Here is a 19074-nt window from a genome sequence, read left to right as displayed (position 1 = left end):
AGAAGCATAAAACTCTTAGAAGACAACAGGGGTAAATCTTCATGACCTTAGATTTAGCAATGGATTCCTAGATATGACAGCATAGGAAACAAAAATAGTAACTAAATTGGACTTCATCAAAAACCAAAACTTTTGTGCTATAACAGGTGTTGCTGTGAATGGAAAAAAAGAGGAATCCCGTGCGCTGCTGGTGAGAATGTAAAATGGTGCAACTGACATAGAAAACAACTCGGTTCCTCAGTGCCCTTAACACAGAGTTGCCACATCACCCAGCAATTCCACTCCCAAAATACCCAAAAGAACCGAGAAGTGGTACTCCAGCAAACACCTGCACAAAAAGGTTGTCCACTTGTCCACTGGGAAGCAGCACTGTGCACAACAGCCAAAAGGTGGAAACACAGCGAAAGTCCATCAACAGGTGAGTGGATAAACTGTGGCATAGCCACACAACGGAATATCATTCAGTCATAAAAAAGGATGGAGTCCTGATACACGCTAAATGTGAATGGGCCTCAAAACATCATGCTGGCCCTGGCTGGTGTAGCTCAGTGGATTGAGCACCGGCCTGCAAATCAAAGGGTCACCAGTTCCATTCCCAGTCAGGGCACATGCCTGGCTTCTGGGCCAGGTCCCCAGTAGGGGACACTGGAGAGGCAACCACACAATGATGTTTCCCTCTCTTTCTCCCTCTCTTCCCACCTAAAAATAAATAAATAAAATCTTAAAAAAACAACATCATGCTGAACTAAAAGATACCAAAAGATTATAAACAGGGTGGGGCAAAAGTAGGTTTACAGTCATTCATATGGAAAATGATACAATAGTTAATACTTAATAATATGGAAATAAACTGTGCATCACATACTCACAACTATAAACCTACCATATTTTGCCATGTATAATGAGCACCCACGTTTTTGGACCAAACTTTCAGGAAAAAAATCTTTCATTTACAGTTTAAATTCAATTTTGTACTTATTTATACTTAGAAACAAAACCAATGATCATATTCCAGGGTGTTATTTTGCATACAGCTATTGTTATTGCTTTCTAGAGTTATACTTTTAACACATAAGCATAAAAAAAGAATTAAAAACATTTATACAGATACGGAATTAGTATTACCAATGTATAATAAGCACTCTTATTTTTCCCTCAAAAACTTGGGCAAAAAAAAGTTTGCATTATACCCAGCACAATACAGTACTTTCCCCAACCCCGTATAGTATGATTCCATTTCTATAAAAAATCCTGACTAGGTAAATCCACAGACAGAGAAGGAAGATTACTGGTTGCCAGCAGCTGGAAGGAGGGGAGAATGAAGAGCAACTGCTTAATGGGGCTTTACTGAAAGGGAGTAAAAATATTTTTGAACTAGATAGAGGTGATGGCTGTGCAAATTGGAAATGCACTAGATGCCAATGAATTGTTCACTTTAAAATGACTATTTTTATGTTCTGTAAATTTCACCACCACCACCACAGAAAAGAGTTGGGGGGGCGGGGCAGGCGAAACAACGGTACACGGAAGAGCACAGGCCCCTTCCAAAGGGCAGCTGCTGCTTCTCTGAGGCCAGGCTGCCAGCAGAAACAGAGTTTCCACCTTCTCCAGACAAGCCAGAAACCCAAATTTGAGTGTGAACTCTCCCAATTCTTATATATCAATAACCAATGCAAGTTTTTATAGAGATCTCTATGTGGACCCAAAGAAACACATCTGAGCCAAATCAGCCCAAAGAGCAAGTTCTAAGCTCAACTCTTTTCATTAGGAAGCCATTGAATGTTCCTGAGCTAGAACATGGAATGACAAAGAGGCAAAGCTTTAGGAAGCCCCAAGGTATCCTCTGTTGGGTACCATGGTGTACCAGGCTCTGGGCACTGGCCCCCCAAGAGCCCAGGGGGGGGATTAGAGAGCAAAGTGAACACAGTAAAGGCAGAAGCCAGATTCGAGTCCAAGTCTGAGTGTGCCCACTCCACACCTCACATGCATCTCTGATAGGCATCTTGGATTTAATGACGCCCAAAAGAATGCTCCCTAACTTTTTCTCTCAAACACCTTCCTCCACCCCAGCCTGACTCCCCATCCTCCACCCACCTTGCCACTCAGGACAAAACCCCAGGGGTCGTCATTGATATCTTGATCCCTCATTCCCCCGCCCAGCCCACCTGCAAGCCTACATATGTCCTAAGTCTGAGCCCTTCTCAGAAGCTCCCCTGCCCATACCAGCTCCCACTGTCCCTCACAGGGACCATGTGGCAGCCCTGGCTCTGGGCTTCCGGCATCCACACTAGCACCTCCCTAATCAACTACCCATACAACAGCCATGTGGTCTTTACAAAAGATAAATCAAGTGACATCGGTCCCCATCTTAAAACCCTCCAGCGTGCCACTCCACACCCCTGCCAAGGTCCAGAGGGCTCAGGCCATTTCTGTTTGGTAACAGGGACACCAGGCTCTCCCCTGGCCTTCAGCCAGTGGTGACACAGCCTGAGGTTGGGGGACTCCTTGGCCCACCCCACAAATAAGTGCCACATCATGTCCCCACTCACTCCTCACCTGTCATTCTCAGCTCCCCTAGAGAAAGGAGAACAACACAGCCACAGCAGGGAAGAAAGCAAAAGACACAGCCCACCACCGGCTACAACAGGTTGGTCCATGAATGGGGACGAGCCCAGTCAGCCTGGGCCCCCATGGTCACTGGGAGGGGCACAAAGGGGCCGGAGGAGCTGAAACAAGGGACCACAGAGCCTCCTGGCACAATCTTACTCAGCAAAAAAGGACGTTGACACTCCAGGCCAGTCAGGAATGCCACATACACCACCTCCAAGTGTCACACTAACCACAGAGCTCTGAGGGTCTGGGACAGGACACAGGGTCCCCTGCCAGGGCCATCCTGGGAAACACGCATCCCTGGCACAAAGGGGAGAAGGGCTGGCACCACAGGGTGGCCTGACCAGCTCCAAGTGTTTACAGCCAGACGGCAGGAAGCCCAGCTATGGAGTCCCTCCCACTCTCTCCCTGGCACCCCCACCTGTGGCACAGCCTGCACCTGGTGTCGGGTCCCCTCAGGCCCTGGCACAGTACCAGGAACAGTACCTTGTCAGAGGAGCCAGAGGTGAACCCCGCCCAGTCCTGTGCCAGGACCCCCACCTCAGCCCTCCAGACCAGGAAGGAAAGGCCCTGGCCCCAGATTCTGTGCCACGGCCTCCCTCAGCCCCTCCACACACAGGCTACCTGTACCTGATGTCTGCTCCCCCTTCCCTGAGTGACAGGCAGCTTCCATGCCCCATGGCAGGCCAACAGACACCAGGGCCTCCCCACCAGGGGCGCAGGAGGGGCTCTGGCTCCACCCCCACACACCTCTCACCCCAGACAGGTACTCCTCCACAGCCCGAGACACTCACCAAAAGGTTCTTTAAGAAATCCATCATCTTCCACCAGCGCCTGTCCCCATGGAGCCAGGGGGCCCTGCCGCCTGCCTGAGCACCACTATAGGTGTGGCTGCTGCCACCCCCAGCTACTGTTGTTGCTGACGTTGAACAACTTCCTTAAGATCAAACAAGGAACTGTAGGATTTGGGTGTCCGCCCGGAGCTGTTATGCCACATTGACAAGCCCTGACCTTTGACCCCTCCTTGCCCAGTGTTTTTCTGGGGAGCCCAGGGCTGGTGGAGTCACCACACAGTTGTATGTTTTAAGGTAAAAGGTCCCTCCCTGGGAAGAGGCACCGTGCCAGCAGGTGGTAAGAGGAGACTCCTCAGGGAGCAGAGGAAAGCCAGGGTGCAGAAACCATTCCTGCCCTCCGTCCTTATCTTGAGTGAGTTCCCCACACTCCTGGCCTGTGATGTGCACAGAGGCGGGCCTGGGCCTTGTGATAGCAGCGACAGGACACGGCTGGAGAAGACCCAGTGTCCTGCGCGCTGTGGGACTCACTGCAGGCCCCACCTGCTTGGGGCCTCCGTTTCCATCTGTGAACGGGGACACCCTGCATGTAAGGAGAGTAAAAACAAATTACTAAACGGAGGAAAGCCAGGGCCTGCATCTTTAAAGACACTCACGTGAACCTTGCAGGCCCTAACACCCTACTCAAAGGTTCAGAGACACAGCCAAGAGTACGAAGTGGCTCCTTTGCAGGTGAAGCGAGGGGAAGGGGCTGGGGCGGAGCTGCAGCAAGCTGCTTCTTTCACAATCAGCCTGGGCTTTGTTTTCTGATCACTGCATGTATTACTTGGGTCTAACTTTGTTTAATGCGCTTTATAAAAGAGAGCAGCCCTCATGCCCTGTGGCTATCCCACAAGAAAAATTAAAAATCAACCAAGTGAATGGCCTGGCTCATACAGCACCTCCGGCTCAGGGCCGAAGGCACTGGAGACCCGTGGAGTGGAGTGTGGAGAGTGAGGGGCCCGGCCCTGAGCTGGGCCCCTGGGCCTCAGGGGCTCTTTCCACCATGAATGAACACGTCACACACTCTCAGTCCTGTTCCAGCTTTGGTACAAGAGCAATATGCCAGACTCAGAAGGAAAAAACAAATGAACTTTTAAGTATCTCAAAAAGAAAAAATAAAAGTGGCATGGTGGGGCAGAAGTAGCCCCGGCCTCACGTGGGGCGAATGCGGTTTTAACTGATGGCTCTGCTGCTTCCCAGCTGCAACCGTAGTAACCAGCTGTGCAGGCTGGTGACACAGCCTCTGAGCCTTAGTTTTCACCCGTGGAAAATGGGAGACCTGACCCATGTTGCAAGGTAGCGGTAGATCAGGGTGTGGTTATACGGTGTGTCCAGTGGAGGGTGAGACACAAATGCCCCCAGTCGATGGCAACTGTGGTGACTGTCACTGCCCACTCCCAGCCCCGGCTCCACACTGGCCCTTCCGGCCCCAGCCCCCAACAGTGCGACAAGTGCCGCACCACCCAGGAAGCCCACCTTGCCTCCGCTGTTCCTCCTCTGGCCCAGCCTGCCACCGCACACAGCCCGCTTCCCTCTCCACACAGCCCCATCCTGCCCCTGCTCAAGTTCCAGAAACCCCGACAGCATCCTCGGGAAAACAGAGAGGCCAGGAAATGTCCCCATCCACGGGGGAGGGCACACCCCAACTAAGTCAGAGAAGCCTTGCCATGGGCCCACCCTTGGGGGCCCCAAGTGTCACTGGAGGTCAGAGGAGTAGAGGAAGGATGAGGCAGAGCTCCAGGATGGGAGCTCTGGGTAGGGAGCAACTGGGCTGTTTCACACACTTGGAGGGGCCACGAGCTAGAAGGATGGCTGCAGAGAAGCCTAGCAATGTCCCTGCCGACTCTTCACACCCCAAGAGGAAAGCCCACGTTGGGAGAAGGGATGCAGTCAAGGGTGAGCATTCGGTCAAGGGGAGGGCATGTCCTGAATGAGCCCTTCTCTCGGGATAAGGCTCCTGCATCCTCAGCACATTCCCTGACCCTGCTCACACCTGCTCTGGCTCACCTGCATGCCTGCTCCCAGCCAATGAGTCATTCGGCAGAGCCCCCTTCAAGCCCTGCCACGCCCACTCCCGCAGCCTGCTCCCCAGGACACGCCACATCCAGAGTACCTCTGCAACCTGCTTGGCCACAGCGCCCCAGGGCCCAGGAAGCCTTGTGGTCCAAGCGCCTGCCTCTGTGCAGGGTGCACTCAGAGGCAGTGAGGAGAGAGACTGGAAGCTAACTTCCTGACCCACTCTGGGCAAGGCACTGGCTTGGGGCTGGGGCCCTAATAAAGACCAGTCTCAGGCCCCCTCCTGCTACCCACTCCCCTTTATTTGGTTGACTCCTGTGGGCCTTAGCTTAGAGATCACCTCCTCTGGGAAGCCTTCCTGGCCTCCACCCCTCCTCCCAGGTGGCACTCCCATAGCACCCAGTACATGCCCTATCAAATTATGTGTCTCTTTACATTGTCACTTCTCATTGGTCTATTTCCCCCACTTATCTGTCACCTCAGCTCCTGGCACATAGGGACTCAGTAAGTACCTGCTGAATGAATAACTGAGCAAAGGAACTGACTGACATCTAGTGACTAAGACAATCAGGGAACTAAATAATTACAACCCAATAAAGAGGAGCCATAATGGGAGTAGGCCAGCACCTGCAGGGACACATGGAGGAGTCAGGCAACCGCTGTGCCACAAAGGAAGACTTTCCAGAAGAGGGTCACTCCCCCCATTTTGCAGATCAGGCCACAGAGGGCACAAGACAATCCAGCCCTGCTGGAAGGAGAGCGTGGTGAAGCAAAGTCAATGTCCGGGCCCAGGAGGCTTTCCCAGTACTTCCTGCTGGACCCTGATGAGGATCCAGTCGGGGAGCAGGAGGGGAACGACACTGGTAGAAGTGGCCTGCTTAAGGTCACACAGCCTGTTAATTGAAGAGCCAAGTGTTCTAGATGCAAAAGAGGATGAATCAGAGAGAATGGAGGGTACAGGGGGAAAGGGTGAGGAGAGGAGATGGCACTCGCCTGCATTAAACTCAGAGGACAGAAGGACACACCGGAGAAGGCCCACGGGCCCTGGCAGGGGCACCGGCAGCAGTGGCAGCAAGACCACAGAGCGGCACCCTCGGGGTGAGCGGGGAGGCCCACAGGCTGGGGAGCGTGAGCTCACGGACAGCCAAGCACAAAAGAATGAGCAAAGCCCAGGGAGACAAGGGAACTGCCGGCTTCCCACTGGCGGCGGGGATGGCACGGCGAGGCCAGGGTCTGAGCAGATCTTCCCTCCGACAGATTAGCCTCTGTGCCTCAGAATGAGACCTCTCCTCCTCCTCCACCAGAAAACCCAATATTAAGACCGCCCAAAGGCAATAACTGGATTATAAAATCCGCTGCCTGAAGCGAGTGCCCAGGATCAGCAGGGTTTCCTTCCTCGCCTGCAATTTTCCAGCAGCTGCTGCGCCCCAGTAAAAAGACTGCCGGATGGACAGGGAATCAGACAGACAGGCCATAATCCCAGCCCGGCCACAGGCCCCCGTGAAGGCACCTGTAAATTTACGATGACAATTCGTCCCTTCCCAGGTGCTACTGACCATGAAATGAGATGACAAACAAGGATGCACCTACCACAGGACAGTGGTTGATGACAAAGGTCCGAGGACTCTGCTGTCGAATGTGTGGAATGTCACGGTGGGGGTAACTGGCGCTGACCAAGCTCTGCCTACAGTGCTGGGCCCTGGGCTCCGTGCCTGGCTGCTTGCGCTCCTTTACCTACTCCTCGAGACCCCCTGCGAGGCAGTCTCCACTGTCCTCCCCACTCTGCAGCTGTGGAAGCCGAGGCTGGGCGTGAAAGAACTAGGTCAGCAGACGGCATCAGAGACGCCAACAGTCCACTTCCAGCGTCCACGTTTTAAAGAAGCACACTGATGGGAGCTGGGTCTGCCCTTCCGATCGGCTGGCTGGCACACACGAAGCAGCATGCTCAGGGCCCAAATCCCACCCATCCCCCCAGTGTCCCGAAAGCCCTCCCCCCAGAGTCCCCACGGCACTTGACTTGGTTTGTGCACACGACACAGTCCGCGTTGGGTCAATGGCTAGGACTCTCTGATCTGTCCTCTGGACTGAAAACTCCTGGCAGGCAGAAGCAGCGTCTGCACACACCTGAGTTGTTCACACACCGAATGTCGTCCAATCTTAAAGGATATCCATGGTGAGATACACACTCTGTGAGATACCACTAACAGCAAAAAACACCACCAATTACAAACTACGACAAGCAATTACGAGGGAAATGCAACCTGACTTCAGAGATGTTAAATGAGAAGGAAGAGAGTGTATTACAAGCCAGGAAAACCAGGAGTAGATACTCTGTAATTACTTGTACTCAGTAATTATTTCCTGGGGTAGTAGAAAGAATGTTGAACTTGACAACACAAGCCTCTAGTTTGTGTCTTACCAGTTGGCTCAGGGGAGGACTGCATTTACCTAAGACTCAATTTTCTCATCTATAAAGTGGGAAAGTAATTTTTCTCTTCCAGGCTGGCTGTAAGAACCACAAGAGCTCAAGAAAGTGTTTTTTATAAAGTGTAGAGTGCTGGACCAACCCAAGTTACAAACAGGATGAAGGTGATGTTGAACAATGGGCACCATGAGAGGCCCTGGCTGAGGCCAGGAGACCCTCTGAGGGTTGCAATCCTGCCCCATGTTCTAGGGAACAACTGCTTCCAAGCTGTTCCTTCCTTAGAACAAGGGCGTGACGCTTGTCCCTAGCCCAGCCCTGGTTAAGGAATCGTGGTGTCTGCACCGTAGAGGCTCTCCGAGCCAGGCTTTGGGGTGCCAGTTGGCAGGGCTTCTGGTTCTGATCCCCTGTGAGGCCTGAAACTTCCAGTCTCCCCACCAAAGCTGGGCTCAGCTTCAGGTCTGAAGCTCACGGTGTGGAGGGAACCATAAAATAGCTCTGTAAATCTCATCAGGTTATTGAAACAAGCCTACAGGCCTGCAGCCGGGGGAACTGGAGGTTCAGGCGCTCAGGAGAGCAACAGCCTAGACAGAGGCTCGGAGGCAGGAGAGTACAGAGGGGGCCGGTTTGGCTTTAGTCTCACCAGTGCTCGTGCTCATGGCCCAGGCAAGAGGCCCAGGACCCCTGCCTCTGTCTGTCCTGAGGCACAGAAACAAATGGTAGTGTTAACCTCCAGGAAACCTGCTTCCCTCTGAGCCTCCTCATCCCTGAACTCCAGTTATGTGCTCTGTAACTGTCCTCTCTCTTCAGTGGCACTGGCAGGTGGGGGTCCAGCAGAGTGTCAGAGGCATGGTGCCCTCCTTCAGTCACCTGGTGGTCTCTGTTCCCCAGACGAGGTTTCCGCACAAACCAGGGCACAGTCCAAGTTAACCTCCCCCAGGACACACCCTCCCCTCTCCCTTCTCTCCTCCCCGCACCCTGCCCACCTTCCTGCTGGCTGCCTGAGAGGGGAGACTGCGGCCGGGCACAGCAGCCTGGACTCTGGGCATGCAGCTGGGGCAGCAGAAGCCTTGTGAGCCGAGCCACCACCTCTCCACCACCTGGCCCTCCACCACATCCATGTTAGGAGCAGGCACTGTGGACCCTGGTACCAATCAGCCTCCTCCCCCACCCTGGCTCTGACTCTAGCCTGGGTGAGAGAAGAGAGGCTGAAGATGCTCCCTCGAGAGAACCTATCACAGAGCAGCGGTGGAACCTGTGCCCACGCCAGCACCCTTGCTCCTGCCATCTCCCCCTGCCCCTAGAGGTGTCCCTGCCCCAAGCAGCATCTGGCATCGTCTCAGGGAACCAAGAACAGGCCCAGCTCCCACCTGAGAGGATGTCCTCATGCTGCCAGTCACTTGGCTATGACCAGAGCTCAGTTCACTGATGTTCAAAATAAAGGCCCAAGCTGTTCTCACTCCCCAGCACCCTCCAGGGCTGTCTGGGGACAACTCAGTCCCTGAGTGAAAGGACACAACTTCATACTACTTCTACTTCACACCATACACCAAGGTATACACCACATACCAAAACACCTTCTCGATGGGCCTCTCCTACCTCTGTGCCTCAGTTTCCACATTCATTATAGGGTATGCAGGTGGCTGCTCTGCCTCCCCCCAACTGGGGCTGGGCTGCCACCCCAGAAAAACCACTGGGTACCCTGTGACCAGCTGCAGCTGCTGACTGCCCAGTGCTTGGCTGCTCCGGCCCCTGCCCCCGCCTGCCTCCAGCGGCACAGCCTCTGCTCTGAGGTGAAGAAGGAAACAAAGCTCCCCCCGCCCGCCCCCCCCACCATGCACACACCTGCACAGTGAGTGAGTGACAAAAGCAAGGTGTGGAGATGATCTAAGCCAGAATTTCAGTTATCTGGGCTCTTCCTGGTAATGCCTCCAGCACCCAGGACAACAAATGACTGGGACTTCGCTGGAGCCGTCCCTTGCTGGCCACATAGCGAGTTCTCGTCAGGTGCACTGGACTGGGAACAGAATCAATCAATCAATACAGGTTTTGTGCCACGGAGCTTGGCTGAGCAAAGAGGCAAGAAAGTCCTGCGGAACTGGTCACTTTGAGGGCCCGTGCTCCCTGCGGCCCTGATGGACACCAGCCCTGCCCAGCTCTGGTAGCCCCTGAAAGACCCCGACCTTCTCCTCCCAGAGAGATGGCAGCAGGAAGGCTGCAGGGCCTTTCGTTTCGGGCTGACCTTCAGGAAGGGGCCGGGCCGCCGACATATCACATGTTCTCTGCCATCCCATCTCCCAGCTAATGGTTACCTAAATAAATGCTTTGGTCCCCTATGACTCTATCGGTCAGTCCCCACACCCCAACAGCCCAATTATATAGGTGCCACCACGTGGGAATGCTGACAATGAACAGCTCTCTTCCCCATAAACCATATGTCAAATAACACGAATGTCCCAACCCCTTTTGCCAGCTGGGGCTGATGAATGGGGCACTGGGGCAAACGCAGGCCCTGACAAGGTTTGGGGTAGGGCCCTCGGGCTGCCCATCCCAGGCCCAGCTGTTCGGGCTGAGGGGCGCCTCTGGCTGCAAATGCATTCACACCAATGCAAAGTCCCGCACGCAGCACCCACCCCCACACTAACAACCAAAACATACGGGTGGCACAGGGGAGAGCTCCCAAAATACTCTCATTCACCCCCCCACACAAGCACTCACTCAGGCAAACACACATGCCCAGGCTTCCAGGAGCCTGATGGGCCCCCAAGGCCCAGCTGTGCACACCCTCCTGCTCTAAACAGTAGTGGCCTGTTGCTGCTTACAATTTGCCTGCCCAGTGGTCCCCTCTTCAAAAGAGGCAAAGGAGGCACACAGAGGGAAGGGAGACGAAGTTACAGAGCTCAGCCTCCTTCTCACAATTCTCTTCCTTTTCCACCATAGATCTGTGCGTCCAGTGGATGTGCTGGAAGCAGTGCAAGCTCCTGGCTCAGAGGACTGGTGCCGCCTCCCAGGCCTCACACTGACCCTGGGCAGGACCAGAACAGCAGATGAGCCTGTCATGCTGGGCATGTGTAACCTAGCCGCAGGAGAACTAAGGAGCTCTCCAGGGGCACCTCAATGGTGAGGTTAGCAGTGGGCACAGGGGTGGGGCGGCAGCTCCTGGCAACTTGACTTAGCCAGAAGCTGTTGGTTGGTCACCGGTTCCCTACTTCCTGCCCCTGCCAGCTGACCGTCTGGTGTTGACTGTATCAGCCACAAGGGGGCCTGGTGAGCCACAAGGAAGGTGCAGACCCACAGCTGGGGCTCCATGCCACCTCCTGCAATGTGGTTAAGTGGAGCCAAGACAGGTGAGTGCAAAGCAGTTCTCTCTGAGGAGAGCTCTGACTTCTTACTGTCCCAGACACACTTCCAGGCCCCACAGAGCAGGTGAGGTAAGATGCCCTGATCCAGGGCACAGCCCCATCCTCACTAAACTGGGAGTTCCTTTGGCCACACGGCTGTCCAAAGGGAAGGGTAAACAGGAGCCCTGGAAGTGACCAGTCCGAAAAAGCCACCAGGGAGTGAAATCCAAGCCCTGCTCTTTCAGGCCTAAAGGGCAGGACATGTCTCCTGGAGAAGGAAGATGCATCCTGATTTGGGCTGAACCTATGAGGCACAGCTGGGCTCTCGCCCTGGTAACCACCCTCGCCTGGAACCAGCTGCCTCACCCTGAGAAACAATGCACCTAGTTTGTGAAAGGAACCCACTGGCTTTGTGAGGCAGGGCAGTCATGGGGTCCTGGCTGGCAGAAGGACAGCTTTGCCTCGCACAAGGATGACCCCACCCCCCGCTGGAGTTGCTGGGTGCCAGTCTTCCTACACTTGGCCACTCAGGTCAGTGCTATGGCCGAGCATCAGTCTCCCTGCCTCCGCCAGCCCATCAATCTGGCCCCACAGCTCCCCTGAAATGCTCCTGTCAAAGTCCAAGTCGCCAAATGCAAGAAGGACTTCTGCCCTCAACTTCCTCTCAGCACCACTCCCTCCTTGCAGTGTTCCCTCCTCTGAGTTCAGCAACAGCCCTGCTCTCCTGGGTCTCCGGCCCTCCTCCTAGGCTCCGCCTCCTCTGGAGAGCCTACTCTCAGCTCTGTCTAGGCTGTCCTCCCATGCTATCCATCCATCCCCCAGACTTCATACCATTTCTATGCTGATTCCCCCACAAGAATACCCCCAACCTTGGCCTCTCCTTGGACCTCCACATCAGCATCTCCAGCTGCAAATCTATTTTTCTACTTCACTGTCTCATGAGTTACTCAAACTCGGTGTGTCTAAAATAAGAGCTCTTATCTTCCTCCCCAAACATTTGCGGGCTTCTCCATCTCAGAAAAATGGAACTGAAACCCATCCACTGTTCAAGCCTCATCTGCAATGACTAGACACCTAGATCCCTTCCTTTCCCTCACTTCCCATGCCCAACCCATCAGCACATCTGCTGTCTCAGCTTCTTCAGTATAACCTGGCTCCATCCACTTCTGTCCACTCCACTGCCGACCTCCCAGGTCCAAGTCCCCTCCACAATTTGTCCAGACCAGAGCAATGGCCTCCAATCTGGCCTCCCTCCTTCCACTTTTGCTGATCCATTCTCCACAGAGCAGCCAGGCCAAAACCTGTGCTGATGAAGATCTAAACCCCGCCCAAGGCCCACAGGGCCAGCGAGCTTGGCCCCTCTGTCACCTCCCCTTGTTCACATGACACCAGCCACACAGGCCTCCTTTCTGTTCCCCAAAAGTACAACCTTGACTTCCGCCAAGATGGAGGCGTAGGTGGAAACACTGTGCCTTCTCCCACAACCAAGTTTAAAGACAACAAAGGTTTAGTAAACAAAAACACTGCCAAAACACAGAAAATTGAACTATACAGGAGTCGGACAACAACAAACCGTTCACCCAGACAGGTAAGAGGGGCAGAGCCAGTAGCAGAGCGGGGTTGGGCAGGAAGGATCCCCCAACCCAGGTGCCCAGGCAGCCGTGGATGGATCCTAGGTATGAGGTAGCAACGGGCAGACCCAGTGAGGGCGTAAGGCAGCAGGCTGACCACGGTCACACATTCGCAAGCAGATAAACCAGCAAAGAAGCAAGCAGTGAGACAGACCACGCAGGCCCCAGCAGCAGGAAGCAGCAGAGGGGACCACCGTTGCTCCTCTTTGACCCCGCCCCCATATACAGCGTCACAACCCAGTGACTGAGTTGCCCTGCCCTGGTGAACACCTAGGGCTCCGCTCCTCATACATAACAGGCACGAATAGTCCAAAATAAGGCTCAAAAACTCAAATCCCCAGAGCTGATAACCCTAAGTGACCAAGAAATAGGGAACCTCTCAGATGCACAGTTCAAAATATTGGTGATCAGGATGCTCACAGAACTGGTTGATTTTAGTCACAAATTAGAGGAACATAGGAAGGCTAAACTAATTGAAGTGAAGGGAAATGCACAGGAAACCAATAGTGATGGAAAGGAAACTGGGACTCAAATCAAGGGAGTGGGCCAGAAGGAAGAAAAAAACAACCAAAAAGAAAAATATGAAGTAACAAGAACTCCAAAAAATGAGGAGAGGCTTTGGAACCTCCAGGACATCTTTAAACACTCCAACATCCGAATTATAGGGGTACCAGAAGGGGAAAAGAAACAGCCACGAGTGGAAAACTTATTTGAACAAATAATAAAGGAGAACTTCCCCAGTCTGGCAAAGGAAATAGACTTCCAGGAAATCCAGGAAGCTCAGAGAGTCCCAAACAAGTTGGACCCAAGAAGGAACACACCAAGGCACATAATTACATTAGCCAAGACTAAAATGAAGGAGAGAATCCTAGAAGCAGCAAGAGATAAGGGGACAGTCACCTATAAAGGACTTCCCATCAGAGTGTCAGCGGATTTCTCAAAAGAGACCTTACAGGCAAGAAGGAGCTGGAAAGAAGTATTCCAAGTCATGAAATCCAAAAACCTACATCCAAGATTGCTCTATCCAGTAAAGCCCTCATTTAGAATGGAAGGACAGATAAAGTGCTTCTCAGATAAGATCAAATTCAAGGAGTTCATCATCACCAAGCCCTTATTATATGAGATGTTAAAGGGACTTATCTAAGAAAAAGAAGATGAAAAATATTAACAGTGAAAGGACAGCAAACTCACAGTTATTAACAACCACACCTTAAACAAAAGCAAACTAAGAGGACAGCTAGATCAGGAGCAGAACCATAGAAATGAAGATCACATGGAGGGTTAGCAACAGGGGAGTGGGAGGAGGAGAAGCAGGGAGAAGGTACAGAGAATAAGTAGCATAGGCAGTACGTAGAAAATAGATAGGGGGAGGGCAAGAATAGTACGGGAAATATAGAATCTAAAGACTTGAGACACCTAGTCATAAACTAAAGGGAGGAGAATGGTGGGGAAGGGGGTATGCAGGGTGGAGGGGTATGAAGGGGGGAATAGAACAACTATAATGGCATAATCAATAAAATATATTTTTTAAAAAGTACAACCTCTTCCTTGGTGCCAGTGCACTTGTCAGTTCAGCATCCAGACACACCCCCAGTTCTCTACACAGCCGTTCTCCCATCCTCCAGGGCTCAGCCTAGAAATCACCTCCTCCAGAGGCCTTCCTGGAGCACCCCCCCCCAGGAAAGCCTTTTCCCGCTCCCACAGACCCTGATGTTCTCAGATAGCACCCTTGAAAAGATGAGCACCCAAACGGCATGGCTGTGCGGAGTTCAGAAGCTGTTGCTGTTGATCACTTTCCTATACCCACAGCCCACCTGCCACCACAGGGTGGGTAGGCTCCATAGGACAGGAACAGAGTCTTCCGTATCCCCGGGCCCTAACGTGGTCCGTACTCCATGGAAGGTGTTTCACTGGCACTTCGATGTGGAAGATGTACTCACACAGGAGAACAAGCAACACAAACTCCTGCTGGAGGAGTTTAGGGAAGGCTGCATGGGGCAGGTGGCACCCAGCTGGGCCTTTGAGTGAGGAGCTTTGGAAAGAAGGAGGGAGGCTGCAGGTTCAGGGGAGAAGAATAAGCCTGAGCACGAACCACGTGCAGGAAAAAGAGTCCTCACCCTCAGTGGCTGCAAACCAGCCATTACTGTCAAATGATCCCTGCCAGGAGTGGTCTTTCTGAGACACCATGCCATAGCCTCCCCTGCCAAGTGCCAGGCGATGCCCCAGGAAGCCATTTGTGCACCCTCAGCTCCCCACACAGCTACCGGGACCCCAGCTCCACCTCAGGACCCAATGAGGGTGCCTAGGGAGGATACTCAGCATCCACATGGGGACTTTGGGACTCATCCAACATGAGTGTCCCTTTAGCAGAACCAAGGCTAGCCTACAAAATGCCTTTCTGTGAATCTGAAATGGGCACCTCCAACTGGGAAAGGCATCCTTTTCTCTGGTCAGATGCAGTCCCTCACAGAACACCTGGCTGGCCAGCAGATTGCCAGTTCCAGCCCCTCTCATCCCCCATGCTGGGTGCCCCATTCAGCACACAACTTCCCCAGCACAGGTCTCTTTGCAGCCAGGGCAAAACCGGGATGAGCTGTACCAGCCCAGTGCCCTCAAAGCTCCACCAGCTGAGGGGTGCAAGCCAGTCTCAGGGTGTCTCAGGAGTCTTGCCCAGGGGACCATGGTGACAGTGCCCATGGAGGCTAAAGCTGCAACTCACCCCCTCCCCCATCCCTTGCAACAGCTGATGGCCAATTCCCAGAAGAGGCCATCTGGGTCTCGGTGCAGGGCCCCCCACACTCATGGAGCGAGGAGAATTGCAGATTACCGGTGGGCTGGCAGGCCCTGCTGGTGTTTGCCTACCCAGTAATATTGAATTGTAAACATGTGTGCCTGTTTACTTTCCCTGCCAGAGCCTCACCGGCTGCCTCGCAGCCAGGCAACGCTATCTGACCTAAGGGGCCAGGAGGGGGACTTTGTGTGCCGGGCAGGTCACCTGGGGAGGGTTATCTCAGCGTAATGAGGTGCCTCCCTCCCCTCCCACAGGCCTTCTCATCCTCGCCCCACAATGACCCTGGACCCACTCGACAGACAGTGCACTCTGCCAGGAAGAAGCAGAAGGCGGTCCTGAGGACGGAAGTGGTGGCACAGTTAGAACAGGGCGGGAGCAGATCAGCGGGACTCAGTGTCACTGTTGAACTGTGGGCAGCTCTGCTGTTCCCTGCCAGCCAAACTGAGAGCCAGGAGGCTCAAACTGCCCCAAGAAAGATTCAGGTCAGAGGGGAAGATGACAACGTGTGACTGACTGCAGGCAGTCAGTGGCCTTCTTTTGCCCGAGGAAAAGCTCAGGAACATGCAGTCTGCCTACCCTTTAAACCCCATGGTCCAAGGAGGACCTTTGGAATCCGATAATTAGTCACGAGCTCACAAGGGAATAAAATAAGGCTGACAGAGAATCAGGGACAGAACCATGGGACCCCACAAAAGAAAGGCCTACCGTGGGTTTCTGCAGGAAATGGATTTAAAACCCCCCCATTTCGCAGATGAGGAACCTGGGTCTAATGAAGCCCAGCCCCTCCCACTGAACCATGAAGGTGTCCTGACCTCATTAGAGGCTGAAGAATGGCCCCCTCCACGATGCTCTCATCCTAATCCTCACAGCCTGTGAATATGTAAGGTTTTATGGCAGCAAAGGAGCTTTAAGGCTTCTAATCAGCTGATCTTGAGATGAGAGGAAGAGCCTGGATTATCCAGGTGGACCCCTGTAATCACAAGAGTCCTATCACGGGAAGCAGAAGAGTGAGGACCAGAGGGATGGTAGTGTGAGGGGCTGGCTACTGCCTTTGAATCAGAGGAATGAGGCCACAAGCCAAGGAATGCAGGCAGGCCCCAGAAGCTGGAAAAGGCCTGGAACTGGATTCTCCCTGTGAGACCCACTTCAGATTTCCGACCTCCAGAACTGTAAGATAAGTCTATTGTCTTAAGCCACGGAGTCTGTGGTCATGTTTCAGCAGACGTAAGAAACGAGACAGCCCTCCTGACAGGTACAAGTCCAACAAGACTTTGTAGGAGGAGGGAACACAACACTCCAGCTCTGTGCCTCTGACTGGGCAACCTTTCGCCATTCCCAGAATTGAAACGCCCTGGTGCATACTCATAGCCTGGGGTGCACTTCATTTTGACCTTTGGATAACTGTCTTAAAGCTCTTTACTAATCTTCAGGAATCCCTGGCCTGCACTGGGCCCAGGATTCAGGCAGCAAGGAAAACAGCAGCCCACCCAGGTAGAACAGGACCACACCGTGCAAACAGGACTCGGGACACGGCCTGGCCATAACGACTCAGGCTGGACTGATGCCCTGCGAGGCCTGGCTTCCTCGATCCCACCTCGGCTTCCAGGCCCTGCTCTCCAGGTCACAAGGCCCAGCCCTGACACTTGCTGGACCCTCCCAGACTTTGAAGACCCATCTTCCTGCTCCTCAAATCTGACACTGGTTCCGGACCCCCTTCCTGCTTCACTATTCTGGTGTTAGAGGAACCAGCTTCAGGGCACTCAGACCCCAAGATCCATCCCTTGATGGGGAAGTGACAGGAAGAGCACCCTGCATGGATTTCCCGCCTCTCCGCACTTACCCAGGTGAGCCCTGCTCCACGCCCAAGCAGGCACTGCCGGAGCCCTCCACGGAGGCCGTGTACTGCTGTGGGTCGCTCACTCTCGAGGGGGCCATCCTACCCTCCAAGAGGAGAGATCATAGCTTCCTGGTTCAACAAAGGGTCACCAAGCATCAGGAGAGGAAAATAAATAAGCCACAGATCCTGCCTCCTGTCTCCCACAGCCCAGGAATAAGCATCCCATGGAATAAGCACCCCAAAGGGACACTCAAATGTTGTCCTGAACCCTATCTGGATGTCCACAGAAGGGTGAGGCCAGGGAGCCGTGAGGGAATCTAGTCGGAGGCTCAGCATCATCCTGACCTCCACCGCCTCTCTGGGGGGAGATGTAATTCTGGTCTCCCATGAACTCGGGCCACCCACCACAGCCAGCCCCTGGGAAGGGAGAGTTCTGGAAACAGCGGCAAGGCACCAGGCAAAGGTCCTGAACCCAGACACCTCCAGCAGTCAGGAAGAACCTAAGGTGAAGTAGGAGTTGGAGAGAGTACGCCCCTCACCACAGTATTGAAATGAATTTTTGAATATGACGTTGGGCAAACAAGGTGTATATGGGGAGAAACGGAGTCCAGGCCACCAGCTAGTGATCCTCGAGGAAGCACAACCAACTCCTCCACTTCACCTCTCTCACCCCTTCTCCTTCCTTCTCCCCCCCCCCCCATTCTTTCCCTTCTTCCCTCTCCTGGTCTCACCCATCCCTCACTTCTGGCTTCCCATTGACAGCCAACCAGCCATCACGTTCACATCTGACATTTCAGATTCTTCTCTGTCCTGCTGCCAAATCAAAGCAGCTCAGCCCATGTTATTTGCTAACAAAACCAATTCCCTCCCCCAACAGAGCTCGGCTTGATTTCCTCTCAACTGAGCCCAGGCCCTGGAACATTCTGGAACATTCGACGCCCCGCCTCCTGGTGAGGGTGTGGCAGTGTGTCCCTAAAGCAGCAGCCAAACACTGTTCACACACGCACCACCCCCCTTCAAAACCACCTGGGCCTCATTATTTCAAATCAGGGAGCCAGCCACTATGGATAAAGTTGAAACAGCTTTTAGCAAATAAAAAAAAATTATGTTTCCACCTTCAAAGTTGTTGTTTAATCTTTCACCTCATCTCCAGAGAACAGGAATTACGGTCTCTTACAGAAAGGAAACATTTATCTAAACTTCAGCAATTCCCTCTGAGCCACCAACAGTTTTTTTCACTGGTTAAATGCAAGTAAAATGGAATTTACTTTTATTACCAAAGCACAAACAGTGTGATCCCGCTGACTGACGCCTCTATCTGTGTATGATGCCAACCCATCTGGACGCTTAGCAAACAGTAAGGATGAATGGGTCTGGGGGGTATAATTATTATTGGGTTTTTTGTTTACTTTCTCTGTACTTTACAATTGTTTAACTTTTTTAAGAAGTAATACATTACTTTAAAAATCAGGTGAGGGGTTGCTGTTTATTTGCAAAAACAGTCTACAAAAATTCTCTGAGAAGCCCTGGCTGGTGTGGCTCAGTGAATTGAGCACCAGCCTGCAAACCAAAGGGTCACTGGGTAGATTCCCA

The 19074-nt window shown here is 53.2% G+C and overlaps 1 protein-coding gene across 7 annotated transcripts in view; it reads right to left on the bottom strand.

Moving 5' to 3' along the window:
* RAP1GAP2 (RAP1 GTPase activating protein 2) overlaps nucleotides 1-19074 on the bottom strand; it is a 223428-nt gene that overhangs the window by 77660 nt on the left and 126694 nt on the right. For 2 of the 7 annotated variants that reach the window (XM_037069723.1, XM_037069724.1), the window contains exon 1: nucleotides 3405-3513. The exons of the other annotated variants lie outside the window; for them this stretch is intronic. In XM_037069723.1, coding sequence (XP_036925618.1) covers nucleotides 3405-3431 — 27 coding nt within the window. In that variant the 5' untranslated portion in view covers nucleotides 3432-3513. Of the gene's footprint in view, nucleotides 1-3404; nucleotides 3514-19074 lie in introns of those variants that run through there. 7 annotated transcript variants of the gene reach the window in all.

The sequence above is a fragment of the Sturnira hondurensis genome, unplaced genomic scaffold (genome assembly GCF_014824575.4).
Source record: "Sturnira hondurensis isolate 20B ecotype Veracruz unplaced genomic scaffold, ASM1482457v3 Scaffold0018728, whole genome shotgun sequence".
In the NCBI taxonomy this organism is placed as follows: Eukaryota; Metazoa; Chordata; class Mammalia; order Chiroptera; family Phyllostomidae; genus Sturnira; species Sturnira hondurensis.
Note: the sequence above shows the minus strand (reverse complement) of the source record. Positions and strands in the feature narration are given on the sequence as shown.